The sequence below is a fragment of the Typopeltis vanoorti genome, chromosome 24 (genome assembly GCF_054136105.1).
Source record: "Typopeltis vanoorti isolate ZY-2024b chromosome 24, IOZ_Tvanoo_1.0, whole genome shotgun sequence".
NCBI lineage: Eukaryota > Metazoa > Arthropoda > Arachnida > Uropygi > Thelyphonidae > Typopeltis > Typopeltis vanoorti.
Window position 1 is genome coordinate 41,779,697 of NC_143572.1, and position 15,274 is coordinate 41,794,970.

General features: G+C 36.4%; 1 protein-coding gene across 2 annotated transcripts in view; it reads left to right on the forward strand.

Moving 5' to 3' along the window:
- The window catches only part of LOC150093130 (ankyrin repeat and IBR domain-containing protein 1-like), a 424,458-nt gene that overhangs the window by 88,025 nt on the left and 321,159 nt on the right, over positions 1-15,274 (forward strand). For both annotated transcript variants that reach the window (XM_090413306.1, XM_090413307.1), the window contains exon 5: positions 10,718-10,843. In XM_090413306.1, coding sequence (XP_090269432.1) covers positions 10,718-10,843 — 126 coding nt within the window. The remainder of the gene's footprint in view (positions 1-10,717; positions 10,844-15,274) is intronic.

Sequence of the window (15,274 nt, forward strand, 5' to 3'; positions counted from 1 at the left end):
CTGCTCATGTAATCAAGCCTACTATGGTCAAACAGGAAGAACTGTGAACATCTGCATCAGCAAACACAAAAGATACATCCAGCATTATCACTATGGCACGCCGGACCTAGCAGACCATGTTCTGGATACCCCTGCACACATGATCAACTGGAAGAACACAAAAGTACTGCACAGAAGCTCATACAAGTCGGACAGATTGTTCTTAGAGGCAACAGAAGCCCTGAAACACTCTCCAAATCTCAACAAATATGGCTATATAAATTTGCCTAAAATCTGGGAGACAGTCATCTTAAGAAAAAACTAGTACCAGTTTTTTTTTCTGTTTAGGACTCTAGTCTTATGTGATAGCTGCAATTTTTTTTTTTTTCAGACAGAGGGCGCCAAAATCAGGACTCTAGTCTTTGTGTTGCTGCTACAATTTTGTTTAACTAGCCTGTTGATTACACCATGTTGTTATAGTCTCACATATTGTGACAAACTGTGTTTTTGTGCTGTGAAGATGCTGGTTATAACACCAGTGAAATATCAGCAATAAGTTAATAAATTAATTATTTACTCATTTTTCTGTGTTCTAATATATACCATTAAAAATAAACAACATGTATGACGAACACATAAGTCTGTCCACACCTTTTGAGTTTTGTTAGTTAATTTTATTGATGTATTTTAGGGTATATCATAGACATGAAAAGGCTCTGTATTAAAGTGTCATTTATTTTATTTGCTTTATTCCTTTAATAATAATATAATAAACTGTGATGTATGTAATTTTAATATATGAGTTTCCTCATATATTAAATGACTTCTTTCCTCATACAAATGAATGAAGAAAGAAGTCATTATAAGTGAGAGATAGTTTTTAGAATCAACAGAAGCTTTAAAACATACTCCACACCTCAACAAGTATGGCTGTATAAATTTACCAAAAATCTGGGAGACAGTCATTTTAAGATCTAATTAATATTTGTTTTCTTTCTTTTTCCAACATAGATGGTGCCTAATTAGGATTTTAGTTCCTTGTGTGTCCATTACAATTTTTTTAAATTAGTCCCAGTGTTATACCAAATTGTTATTGTTTTGTACATTGTGACAAACTGTTTTTGTGCTCTGATGATGCTGGATATACCAACGAAATACCAACAAATAAGTGAATAAATATTTTCTCATCATTCTGTGTTGTCATGAATGCTGTGAAAATAAATAACATGTAAAAGAACTAAGCTGTGTGTAAAAATAGCTAAACAGTAGTCAGGAGAAGACTTAGGTAAGAATAAGGAAGACATTATATCGAAGAAGCTTTAGAATGAGGAAAGAGTATTGTAAAAGGAATCAGATAATATCAAGGAGATGAGATATAAAAAAACTGAAGATATTCTGAGTATCTAGAGTGATTGTTTCATTTAGCAATCTTTCAAAGCAAAGTGACAATACAATGGTAGAAAACATTTTGGAATGCAGTTAGGATTACATATCGATACTTGAAGTAGAAAAGGCTTCAAGTGTGTAAAAGCAGTTGGGATAGATGATATTCAAAAAGAAATCTTCAAATATGCAGGTATTAAAAATCAAATGTTGGATGGTTGGAGTAGAGCATTCATAGATTGCATCTTTAAAAAAAGGGAATAAAATGATGTGATAATTAGAGGAATTTTTACTACTAAGTGTTCTAGCTAAGATTTGTGCAAGTGTGCTTAAGAAGAAAGAAGAAGAATAATTATGGAAGAGAAACTTAGAGAAGAAGGTATCAGGGTTTTTTCTCCTGCAAACTCCGGTTTTTCATCCTGCATACAGACAAATCAGCCTTGAGAGCACATACAAATTACAGACAAAAATACTAGTGGAGGTGGTGGGCAGTAGGTGGCATTGATGATAGTAGTGGTGGTTTGCTGTAGTTATTATTATCCAGGCCTCCATGGAGTGAAAAGACTCATCGTGGGAGATCATTTTTAGGAAACACTATCATACCATTCCTTGAACCCACTGACCGTTTCTTCTCTAACCACTCTCAGGCAATGCATTCCACGGTTCAACCACCCTCCATGCAAAGAAACCACTCCTCATCCTCTTGCTCACAGCCTACTTTCGTAATTTCCAGGGATGGTCCTTGTCATCACTCCTTCCCACTGTTCGACTAAAGAACTCCCCAATGTCTATGCTGTAACCTCTCAACAGTTTAAAAGTCTCGATCATATCACCTCTCCTTCTATCCACCAAACTTTGCAGTCCACATTCCCTCAGTCTTCTTCGTACTGTATTATATATACAGTACATTAGTATAAAGAATAAAAATGTTGCTATTTCTATTCCTATCATTATCCCTTCCAGACACACCATTGGATTCAGCATTACCCAATGTATTTCCCCTTCTCCCATGCAGCTATTCCCATAAGAGACCACCCCCCTGCTACTATTCACCCTGATAATTCTAGGTTCGCTGTATTGACACTACTCATTCAGAGAACAGCATCTGCAGGACCGATGCCCCTTCTACATTCAAATGCAAGCAGTCTCTTGCATACAGTTGCTTTCTATCCTCAAATGCCCTCTAAGCATCCACATACTCCAAGCCCTTGTTTTGACACATTTGGGCTATCATATAACATTCATTATTAATGCTCTTTTCCTCATCTCTTTATTATCATACCTGGGCAACACACATACTATCTTCCCTCTCTGAGTCATCTTCCGTACAACCACACATGAAGCTCATATCTATTGCCACCCAGTTTACACTTCCTCTCAAGTCATCACAATCATCTCATCCACCCTTTCACCCTGCTTAAGCCGCATTTTCTGTCATTCCTCCAGGCAAACGCTTCTCGGGCATTTTGTCTTGCACACCATGGATCATCAAGTCTCCATACTTCACACCTCTTACCACTCTTTTTTTTAAGGCGATCCCCCAGATCACACTAAACTCATCGAGTGATCTGAAGGATCATTTAACTTGCCATTGGGTCTACTTAGTTGAGCCAAACCACTCATATTCCAGGGAAAACCATTCACTGACACAGCCCTGATAGAGGCCACCCTGGAAAACACCAATCCCCAGAAGCTCAAGAGTTCTAAGGCAGAAACCTTAAAAGAGCAAAAACTCTCGTTCAGTAGCCTCTCCCTAGGATACCATCCTTGCTGATTAATGGAGACCCAGTGCCAAGTATGTATTCAGTATCTCATGAGTGGTGGTTAAAGTATTGTAGAAGTTGGTAAAATTCAGGACCAGGTGAACAGTTGTGTGATACTTTATAAGGGACAACATGATTTTGGGAAGGTCTTGCTTTAGTAATTTGCTTACTTTTTATAATACAGTGACAAGTGAGTTGGATGAAGGAAATCACTACTCAGTGACTCTACTGAAACATTGAAAGGAGCCAAGTAAAGAGTGGCTGATGCACATATAGAGTGGTTTCTAGAGAAGCTTAGTACAGAAGAGGGCAGGTGACTAGTGGTATACAGCTGGGCTCCATACTTGATCCTCTGCTGTTTAATTTGCACAATGATATAGGAAATGATTTGATGAAAAATATTCAATTATCTACTGATGATGATGATGTGAAGTTAGGAAGAGCAACAGTCAATGTAGTGATGTAGAGATTCTGCAGGATGACTTAAATAGACTGGCAGTATGAGCAAATGTCTGCCAATTTAACATGACTAAGTGTAAGGTTATGTATGCACTTTGTAAAGAAGAAATTACAAGCTGTGTACTGTATTGATGAAACTGAACTGCAAGGAACTTATTGTGGACAGGGCCTTAGAGGACCAAATAGCAAACAAATAACCCCATTACCTAGATACATTTTTAGCACATCTTAACAGCCAACATCCTAAAATAAACTTGACATGATAATTGTTACTTTGTAGCCAATGGCTACAAAGTAACAGTTATCTCCCCTTTCTAAACACACTAATCACATGACTACCTAATGCTCTTCATCCTTTTCCAATAGAAAATCCACAGATGTGGGATGGTATTTATATAAACAATCACAAACAGCTACCACCAATCCTAACAGTATGACATCCTTCAAACACACATAGAGCGAGGGCTACTTGCTCAAATGACATAGCCCTTGAAACTGAGTTCAGGCACCTTCACAACACTGTTTAGCCACTCTCTCACAGACACTGACACATGAATACTGTTTAGCCAATGGCTACAATCCCTATAAAATAGATAAAACACAGTACTACATGCACCCACATCCTTCTACAACCAACACACATGACCATAGCAAAACCATTCCCATCCCTTATATTCAGGATATGTCAGAAAAGATAGCTAAAGCTTTCTGCAAAATCATCTCCATGCTACTTTTGCTACTTTCAAACCATTCAATTAGCTTCACCCTTTTGCACATCTTGACATCTTGGAGTGCATAAAGTTCCTGCTCCAAGAAAGAAGGAACTTTGGACAGACTGGTTGATCAGTTAACATTCAACTGTATAGCAAGTCTGGACTGTCAGAACATGCTCTGGATACTCCTTCACATATGATTAAATTGAAGAAGAAGATAATTGAAGGAGATATGAGTACTGTGTGCTTGTCACAGTTGTAATTAGTGCTCTGAAGATACTGGGTAGAAAACCAACAAAATATTAATATGGTACTGGAGATTATATTTGAAGTAATATAATCAGTATAATCAGATTATATTGATTATATTTTTTCTTTTCTTGGTGTTGTTTATACCGTGAAGCACTATTATGAATAATCAACAGCACTTAAGCCTTTCTATATGTATACAGATCTACGTAGCTAAATTAAGATCTTTGTCATAATCCCATGATTTTTCAACTATTTGTTATAAAGTAAAATTCTGATCCTGACAACCATTTGGCCTAAACATATCTTGTTCTTTTATTATTATCATTATTATGTGACACCTCCAAGGAGTCTAAAGACTCGTTGAAGGAGGGCACCTACTCTAAAACTCTCCGTCTCTCTACCACTTAATCCACCAACTATGTCGGGAGATGAGTAGTGTGATAGGAGAGAATGATGAGCGAAATATGAATGAGAAGATAAGAATTGGGAGTGTGGAAGGCTTGAATGACTGTGAAGCTTTCGGAGATGGTTTTGATTGGGTAAATGAATGGCGAGTAAGAGTGACTAACTTGCAGCGAGGAATAGATGAGCTGAAAGAGGAGGTGGAATGTCTTGTGAACGAGATGAGATTAGGAGAATGGAATGCAAGGCAAATCAGAGTAGGAGTGAGAGAAAGTTTTGGGAATGATAGAAGAGGAGAATAGAAGCAGTAGAAGAGAAGGAATGAGAAAGAGGTTTGGGAATGATAGAAGAGGAGAGTATAGAAGCAGTAGGAGAGAGGGAATGAGAGAGGTATGGGAATGCTAGAAGAGGAGAGAATAGAAAAAAATAGAAGAAAGAGAATAGAAAAATATGTTAAGGTCATCTAGTTGTTAAGGTACCACTAGATCAGCTGATAAGCTTGATACTGTTGCTCCATACTGTGTATGGAGCAACAGTATCAAGGAGACAGAAGGTTAGTGCAGTCCCACAGAACTCAGTACTGGGAGCTGTATTGCATTGATATAACCTTTATATCAATGATATTGTCAGTGGATTGCAGGGGGATATTCAGTTGTTTGCAGATAATGTGAAGCTGGTAAATGTTACTAGTAATAGGATGTGGTAGCCCTATAAGAGGATTTGAATAAACTGGATAGATGGGCAAATGAATGAAGGGTATCAGTTTAATGCATCAAAATGTTGTCTTGAAGTTTGGGATATATTGATGGGAAGATGCGTACTCTGTTGGAGGAACGGTACTGGAGGCAAGGGATTTTGGGGGGGGGTGATGATTGATAGAAACCTGAAATTCAGGGAACATATTACAGAGGTGGTGAAGGTAACCCAGAGGATTGCTTCAATACTGAGAAGGATGCTGACCTGCAGAGATGAGAGTTGTCATTCCATTGTATAAAGCCCTGTCAAACCACACTTGGACTATTGTTCTCAAATTTGGTTCCCAGGATTTGAAGGGGATAAATTAAGGTGGAAAGGATGCAGAGGCAGATAACAAAGATAGTATCAGGACTGTACAATGTTAGTTATGATGACAGGCTGAGGGAATGGGGACTGCAGAGCTTGGTATATAGAAAGAGAGGTGATATGATTGAGAATTTTAAACTGTTGAGAGGTGGTTACAGGGTTGACACTGGGAGTTCTTTTGCTTGGATGAACAGAGGGAAGGAGTGAGGACAAGGGAGTGGTTTCTTTGCATGGAGGGTAGTTGAACTGTGGAATGCATTGTGTGATAGAGTGATGAGAGCATGAAATGGTCAGTGAGTTCAAGGAGTGGTATTTTAGACTGTGTTTTCTAAGATGGCCTCTCACGATGAGTCTTTTGACTCCATGGAGGCCTGAATCATAATAATAATATAATATTCTACTTCTATTTTGTAGCCTCCTTTATGCAGTGGAACTGTTTTGTCTCCTTTCCACTCTACTGGCACCTTCCCAGAACTGGGGCTGAAATTAAACAGCTTTGTCAGTGGAGGTGCTAATTTTCTTGCACATCATTGTAATACACAGTCTATATGCCATCTGATCCCATGGCTGTGTTTGTGTTAAGGCTCTGCAGTATCCTAAGCACCTCTTCATTCAACCTATATTCTCTCATCAGTCAATATCACATCTGACATTGCAACCCGGATGGTACACTTGCAAAATGGTCACTGTCTCTAAACAATTTGATTTTCTTCTCTTGCCTCTCTGTCATCAGCACTTATTAAAGTCATCCTTCCATAGACATTCCTCCTTTTACTAGCCACATAGCAAAAGAACTCTAGAATTTCTTTTGGTCTGATCAAATAACTTCCTCTCATTAATTAGCTTTGGCCTCCCTTACCATACTGGTCACCTTTCTTGCCCTTAGCTTGTACTGGTCATCGCTGATCACCCTTTTCTTTATATTCCTTCCACAACTTTTTCTGTAATTCCACTTAATGTTGCTTTTTATCCATCTAACTCTTACCTGATTTATCCTCATGATTTTGGGTATACAGCCTGATACTGCTTTCTTTAAACCCCCTTGACCATCTCCCATGCACTGCCAACATCTTTCCCCTCCAAATTCTTATACCATGGTATTGCAAACTGATTCTTTAGTGATAATTATCTGCTTTTGTAATTCCATGTATGACTCCTTCCTAACAGAAAATTCTGCATATTTGGCAATCTCTCAGGTCAAGACCACACAGTTGCTATTCCCAAGCAGAGGCAGTGTTTGCTAGATTTGATATTGCTAAGTTCTCTGATGCTGTGACCAAATCCAACACTCTTGAACCTCACATCCCCTCCATTACATGCTGTCTCAGATAATTATCTCTTAGCAGGTGTATAAATTCCATTTACTTTCCTCCCTATGACTATTCCTCCTTCTGATCTGTGTTGTCATAGTCAAAATCCCCATAATAATTACTTGATACATTCATCATGCTAATTGCCATTGCATATCATTTACATTTTCATTTATATCCCCTGACCTATAGCAGCAGCTGTCTATGTTTCATCCTAGCCTCTATCTCATGCAAGATGGCCTCAAATGAACTACCCTCAGCATCTCTGTTCTGATATACTTCTACACTTTTGGATTCATTTCTATAATTATGCAAAAAATTATGAATATTACAGATTTTCTGGATATTATTTTATATTAGAGATATTATTTTACTTACTTATTACAATAAGGTGATGGCCTCATTCTACAACAGAGATGGATACATAATAGTATACATAGATTTTGCAAAAGTTTTTGATACATTACTGCATGATAAGTTGATAGTCAAACTAGAGCTGTGGGGTTGGATATTAGACTAATGCATTGGATTGGCATTTGGCTATCTGATAGATATCAGCAACTTGTGTATGGGGGGGGGGTATCCTGGAAGAGGAAAGTCACTAGTGGTATGTCTAAACGGTGACCATTGCTGTTATTGGGGAAGTCTGGATGGGGATATTCAGTTGTTTACAGATAATGCAAAGCTGGGATGAACTATGAGAAGTAAAGCAAATATTGTGGCCTTACAAGCAGACGTGAATGGATTGAGTGAATGAGCACTGGAGTGAGGATGCCAATACAATGTTGCAGAATGTAAGGTTTTAAAATATGTGAGACAAAGATGGGATGCATTTAACATCAGCAGTGCTACTTATAATTTTCCTCAACTTTGCATCATCAGCAAACAACTGAAGATCCCCAGTCAGTCCACATGATATATCATTTACAAACAAGTTAAACAGAACCCTGGTGCATGCCATTGTAGAATTTATGCTTGGTGAGGGATATATTATTGGAGGTAGAGGAAATAAGAGATCTTGGGATAATGGTGGATAAGGATGAAAAATTTAGAGGACATTGCCAAAATTGTGAGGACAACATGGTGAGTTTCTGGGAATGATGTGGAGGACACTAACTAGTAGAAGTAGGGATATTCTTCTTCCATTCTATGGAACTTTGATTAGGCCACATATGGACTACTGTGCACGGATTTGGTCACCTGGTTTTCCAGGGAATGAAGAGATCTTGGAGAAAGTCCAGAGGCAATTGACTAAGGTAGTTTCTGATCTCTGGAATGTTGAATATGAGGAAAAGTCGAGAAGATGTAATTTGCAGTCATGTAGATGGGGGAGGAGGGATGGTAAGGCAGTTGTTATAGGATCAATGTTGAAGAGGTTTTTTATAAAATGGTCAGAGATCAGGGGGGAGGATGGGAGGTCATCCCTGGGGGCTGTATTGGGAGGGTGAGTAGGGGAGTGGGAAGTAAGTTTTTTGCATGCAGAGTTGTGAATGATTGTAACCTTAACTGACTATCGTGTTTGCAGATAACTTGAATGCATTTGAGCTGTATGTATGACAAAGGGACCTCCTAGATGAGTATTTGACTCCATGGGGTTATGGTAATAATAGTATTTTATCATAAAGATATTGTTTTATCATATCTTTTACATACTGTTTCAGTATGTATAGTTCATGCATAAAATTTCACCTCAGTGAAATAGCATGTGATGTGGTATTGTGTGGTTCCCATATTGGGAAAACATCATTTTACCATTCACTAGTAATATCATTAAAATTAGGACAATGCAACTACAGGAGAGACTTTGAGCCTCATTGCTCAAGTCTCTCTTGTATATTCATTGCTATGGAAAAAGTCTTGTTTACTGTTATAAGTATACACATAATAATTGGGTTTCCATATAAATCATTTATAATTTTTTTTCAACTTTGCATCATCAGCAAACAACTGAAGATCCCCAGTCAGTCCAAGTGATATATCATTTACAAACAAGTTAAACAGAACCCTGGGGCATGCCATTGTAGAATTTATGCTTGGTGGGGATATATTGTTGGAGGTGGAGGAAATAAGAGATCTGGAAACCCAGTATATACATACATATCCCTATACATATTCTCATGTATATGAGTACATAGGGTTAAAGCAATTAAGTATAAATTTGAACTCATCACAATCATTTTGTCCTGTGAATGCATCATGCAAAACAGAAACACATTAATTGAATATAATAATCAATAGGAAAAAGTTATGATTGGTCTGTGAACTTCAGGAATGTCATGTCCATAAGAATTTTTTTTAAAAAAATACCTTTTAAATAACCTTTTAACTGTATACTATGTGAATAATAATTAAAATACATTGTAATTATAGAATTAAATGCTCATTGCATAAAATGCACCATTAAAAAACGGTTTGCTATGGAAATATTTGAACGCAGTTGTTCAAATATTCCCATAGAATAGAATTCCCATGAATAGTATTGGTGTGCTTTTTTTCATTATACAGTTTCTGATAAGCAAAGGACAAATTTCTCTATGCCCTGGCAAAACATGTCTGCTTTCGATAGTTGATGGAACACACTGAGGTGGGCAAATGATTGTTTATTGCTCACCTGACACGTCGTAAGCTTAGCAGATGATTCATGAGGCTTTATTAGCAGGAGACAAAGAAGTAACATATCTGCTTCTGATGGTTGACAGCAAACACTTGTTTATTGCCTGCCCAATGTGGGGTCTTAGTGTGCAATTCAAATCTTTTTCAACTATCACATTAACGATCATATTAACTGGAAATTTGCATTACATAAAATAAAAAGTAGTATAATTTTTTCAAATCATGATAACTGAAAAACACATTAACCATGCTACCGGCCAGGACGTATATATATATATATATATATATATATATATATATCCAAGTTGCCATTAATGCAAAGTGCATATTAAAATTGTAATACCATTGATATCACATTGAAATATATGATGGATATGAAGCTTTTGAGGATGCGTATTTGATCCATAATGGCTGGTAAGGTGGTTAATCAAACTCGTATTATGTGAGGCATGGCTGTACATGAATGAAGGATGGGGTGGAAGCAAATTTATTTCTTATTTTCAATGCATTTTGCAAAAATGCTTTATACACTATTAGTTTATTAGATAAAAACAGAGTAATCTCAGAAGACAACCTCATGACTTTAGATAACTGAAATCACAGAAAATATTTCAGTAAAAGTTCTGTTAAAACGGCAATAACTAACACTTCTCCATTAGGCTAATAAAAACTTATTTTGCACCTTATTGTTCTAAGGTTTTCATCAGTAGGAGTTGTTTATTACAGACTGATTTATAATAATTGCGGTTTTACTATATGCATTTTACTTTTTCCCTTTTAGCTTTTAGTTATCCAAGGTTCTCCACTATTTACAGAAAATAGAGACAAAGATACTGCTTGTGATTTAGCTGAAAAGAATGGTCATGAAGATATTGCTCAGTTTTTGGAATCAAAAATGGTCTTTTCTGTGAGTTAAATTATTTAATGCAGAAAAAAAAAATTGTGGCATGCTTCTTTTTTTTTTTTTTTTTTTTGTTGATGCTCTCTTTGAGTAAATTACTAATATTTTGTAAAGTTGGCATTTCCAGAAGTTTTTGAGATGGTTTATATGAGAGACCACTAATTGATAGACAGTAGATTCTTGATGTAGATACATGTTGATTAATAATAATAGATACAGGATTTTCAAATTAAAAATTTTACCCTTTCCTCTGCTAAAATCTCTAAGGGTGAATTGAAAACAGATTATAAAGTTAATTTATTCTTAACAAATTCTTTTAAACATTAAGCAATATTTACTGTGTTTCTTCAGTGATTAATAGTAGTAGTGATGTATCAACAAGCCATTTCGCAAATTATTCAGCCATGTTCAGCAAACAGTATAAAGCAAGATGAATAATTACTTATACAATATGTGAAAAAGTTTTCAATACTTTTTCATATTATGGAATTTCATATTATTTAATTAATTTATTTTTTGGAAGCAGTTATCATTGCAATATCCTTAAAATATTATTACCAGAATCACTTATGTTTAATTTATTATTATTATCATTATTATTAAGAGAGACCTGCAGGGAGTGAAAGGACTCATCGAGGGAGGCCACATACAACATGCACCAGCTATCATAATTAGTCTTGAATTCATTCACACTGCTTTCACTCACAACATCCAATGGCAATTAATTCCAATCACACACCACCCTATGAGAGAAAAATCTAGCTCTCATCCCCCTTCTTAGCGGCATTCATTCTCAGCCTCCAAGGATGCACTCTTGTCCATTCCCCTCCCTCCATCAATTGACATCCTGTATGCCCCTTTCAGAAGTTTGTAAGTCTCAATCATATCACCTCTCTTTCTCTCCTGTTTGCTAGTGTCTGCAGCCTACAAATTCTCATTCTGTCTTCATATCAGTATTCCATAATCCTGATATCATTTTTAACACTCTCCTTTGTACTCTTTCTTCAATATATGAATCACAACGGAAACCAGGAGACCAGATCTGCATGTAAAATTTGAACAAGCATGATTTTTCCATTTTTTATTTGCATCGACTTTTACAGGGGTCGCATCCAAAATTCACAAAAGTAGACATGTAATTTTATATGTAAATAACACTAAAAGCCCATGTATTAAAACCTAGAGAAATTAGCATGATAAATTGTGTAAATAGAAGATATATGAATGTGTTAAGTTCAAGGGCAGTGCTGTAGAAATTGGAAATATATTGTAATTGTCTATGTAAGTAATACCAAAAGCCCATGTATTAAAACCCAGAGGAATTAACATACTAAATTGTGTAAACAGAAGATATCTTAAAATGTTAAGTTCAAGGGCAATGCCTTTGAAATCAGAAATATATTTGATGTTAGTATTTAGTATAAAGTGAAAAGGAAACCTATTGTATCCTAAGCCAGTCCGATACTGCCTTCAAGGTCAATGATAAAAGAGGGCGGTATACATCAGATGCGGTTCCACTATTCTGTAAAAAGGATTAAGTGTGCATTTAGGAGAACTAGATGTCCACGTTAAACAAAGGCCAAGACAGATTGCACAGGAATGTTCAGGGGCCTCAAACTTTCGTCCAGGGTCCCGCGAAAAACCAAATATAAGGATCATAGAAAAAGGATCGTTATCGACACCAGGAGAATTGACGCCAGGAGAAAAAGAGAAGAGGCGTTCATCCATTGATTTCGTTGAATCCGGATGATGTCATGGAGGGAATCTACCGGAGGCAAAAACTTACAGAGGGAATTAGCAGCAATGGACCAGAATACATAAGGCTTCGATTGTCTGACCCTTCGCCCAAGTATCTATAATGCTGGAAAATCGCACTCCAGGCCCTGCAAGCCATTTCAGGAGACAACAGTGTCCATGAAACCTCTTAAGTGATAGCCCAAGACTTGATACGAAAAGGAAGCCAGGGAATCTGTAAAGGAAATGTGATCAAGTGCACTATACTGATAAAGAAGTCATGTGAGTTTATTTTTTTATGCAATTTTGTCTAAGTCATGAAAGACTATTTTAGAGGGACTGATAAAATTATAGAGTTACCATATATAGTATAATGAGAATAGTTTGCATAAAGAGAAGTTTATATAAAGTGAAGGCTGGAATCTATAGTATAGTTAACAAGTCATGATAATTCCTATATTGTAAATGGGCTGATAGTTTTCTTTAAATTGCTTAATGATTTGTATTATGTTTTTTCTTAAATTGCTTAATGATTTGCATTATATTGCATGCTTACGTAATTGTTCAAAAGGAAGTTTTTCCTCTAAAGTGTTAAACTTAGAGTGGAGTAAGAAGTAAGAATTCATTAGTGTGTAAATTGTATAATTATTTCAGTATAAATAAACATCTTTGTTTTATTTACAAAGAGTGCCGCCTGATCTTTTACACAATGCAATGTTTTAAAATAAACACAATCCTGTGAGCGGGGAGTTCAATAATAGCTACGACTTGAAGTTAAGTGTTAGCAGTGACTGTGAAATGTTATTGAGAAGGGCCTTAGTACAGAAAGCGAGCTTTACTGGAAGTATTGATATTTCTTATACCATAGGGAGACCTCTAGTGGTGCAGTCATTAATAAAATATAAATTTCTAGAGATCTCCGGTATAAGTAAAGAATACTGAAGGTAGAGCAAAGAGAATAAAGTTAATAGAGTACATGAAAGGATTAGATAAAGATAAAGTGAGGATAGAATAAGGATAATGAAGAAAAGAGATATAGAAGAAAAGAAAATCGAGGTATAGAAAAAAGGTATCATCATCATCAAATTCCTGCCATGTACCCTCAAGGGGTGTACAGGATATGACAGTACTACATGAAAAAATTACATCATTACTAACTTCCTATCTACAATTTTCCTCCAAATCAGTCTGTTACTTGTCAAGACTCCAACATTATCAGATCTTATATTTCTATCGTCTAAGGCACTTAGTACCGTATCAATCCACCTATATCTTGGTCTTCCTCTGGGTCGTTTTCCTGCCAACCTCGCAGAGAACACTTGTTTTGCTAATCTTTCCTTGCCCATTCTATTTAAATGACCATACCACCTGAGATTAGCTCTGCTAATGCATTCCTGGATGCTTATAATGTCAAGTTCTTTCCTAATATCCTCATTTTAAATATGATATTGCCATTGATGCCATCTGTTCACACCTCTAATCTTTCTCAAGACTCTCATATCTGGGGTCTCTAGTCTTTGGTCAAGTGTTTTGCTTCTGACCCAGCTCTCAGATCCATAAGTTAAAACTGGTTTGAACACTGTCTTGTATACAGCTAATTTAGTGTTCCAACTAATTTCTCTCTTATTCCATATGAATTTATTCAATCGACTTCCCACCATACCAGCTTTGCTGATTCTGTTGTCTATTTCTATATTTAATTTACCATCTTCAGTAAAAATCGCACCTAAGTAGCTGAAATGTTTTACTTGTTCCACAGGTTCTCCATTCACAACACAGTTGACATTTTCAATGATTCTGCCTATTTTCATTGTCTTTGTCTTTTTATTGCTGACCTTCATACCATATCTATTACAACAGCTATTCAATTTAGTCAGAGAATCTTGCAGACTTGTAGCGGATTTATTTAGAAGTATTACATCATCCACATGAAGCAAAGAGCTGACATTAACATCTCCAATTTTGATATCATGTTTAATACCACTTTCCTTCATAATGTGATCCATATAGATAATGAATAACAGAGGGGATAATGTACATCCTTGTTTCATACCAGATTTAACATTAAACCATCTTCCTGTACTTCCTTCAATTCTGACTGCTGACTTACAACTCAAATAAAGACTCTAAGTATTGCTTAATATAATGCCCCATTGGCACCATATAACTGCAGCGTATTGAATAGCTTCTCTCTTGGTACCTTGTCATATGCCTTTTCCAGATATCGACAAAACTTAAATACAGATCTTTGTTATATTCCCATGCTTTCTCGACTATTTGTCGTGAAGTGAAGTTCTGATCCTGACAGCTTCTATTTGGCCTGAATCCAGCTTTTCTTCCACAATTCTTCTCAACCGTTTCTCAAGTATACTTGCATAGATCTTGCCTGGAACACTGAGTAGGGAAACTCTGTAATTCTCACATGCAGTTTTATTTCCCTTTTTATATATGGGTACTATGAGAGCTCTACTCCAATCATTGGGAATTCGTCCCTCTTTCCAGGCTTTCTGAACTATGCAGTGCAGCCACTGTAAGACTTTTATACCACCATACTTCAGCATTTCTGGTTGAATATCATCTACTCCTGCTGCCTTTCCACATTTCAAGCCTTTGATGGCTTTTTCTACTTCAAGTATGGATATGTATTCCTGACTGCATGCCTGATCAGTGTTTTTTATCATTGTGCTGTCATCACTGCTTGTT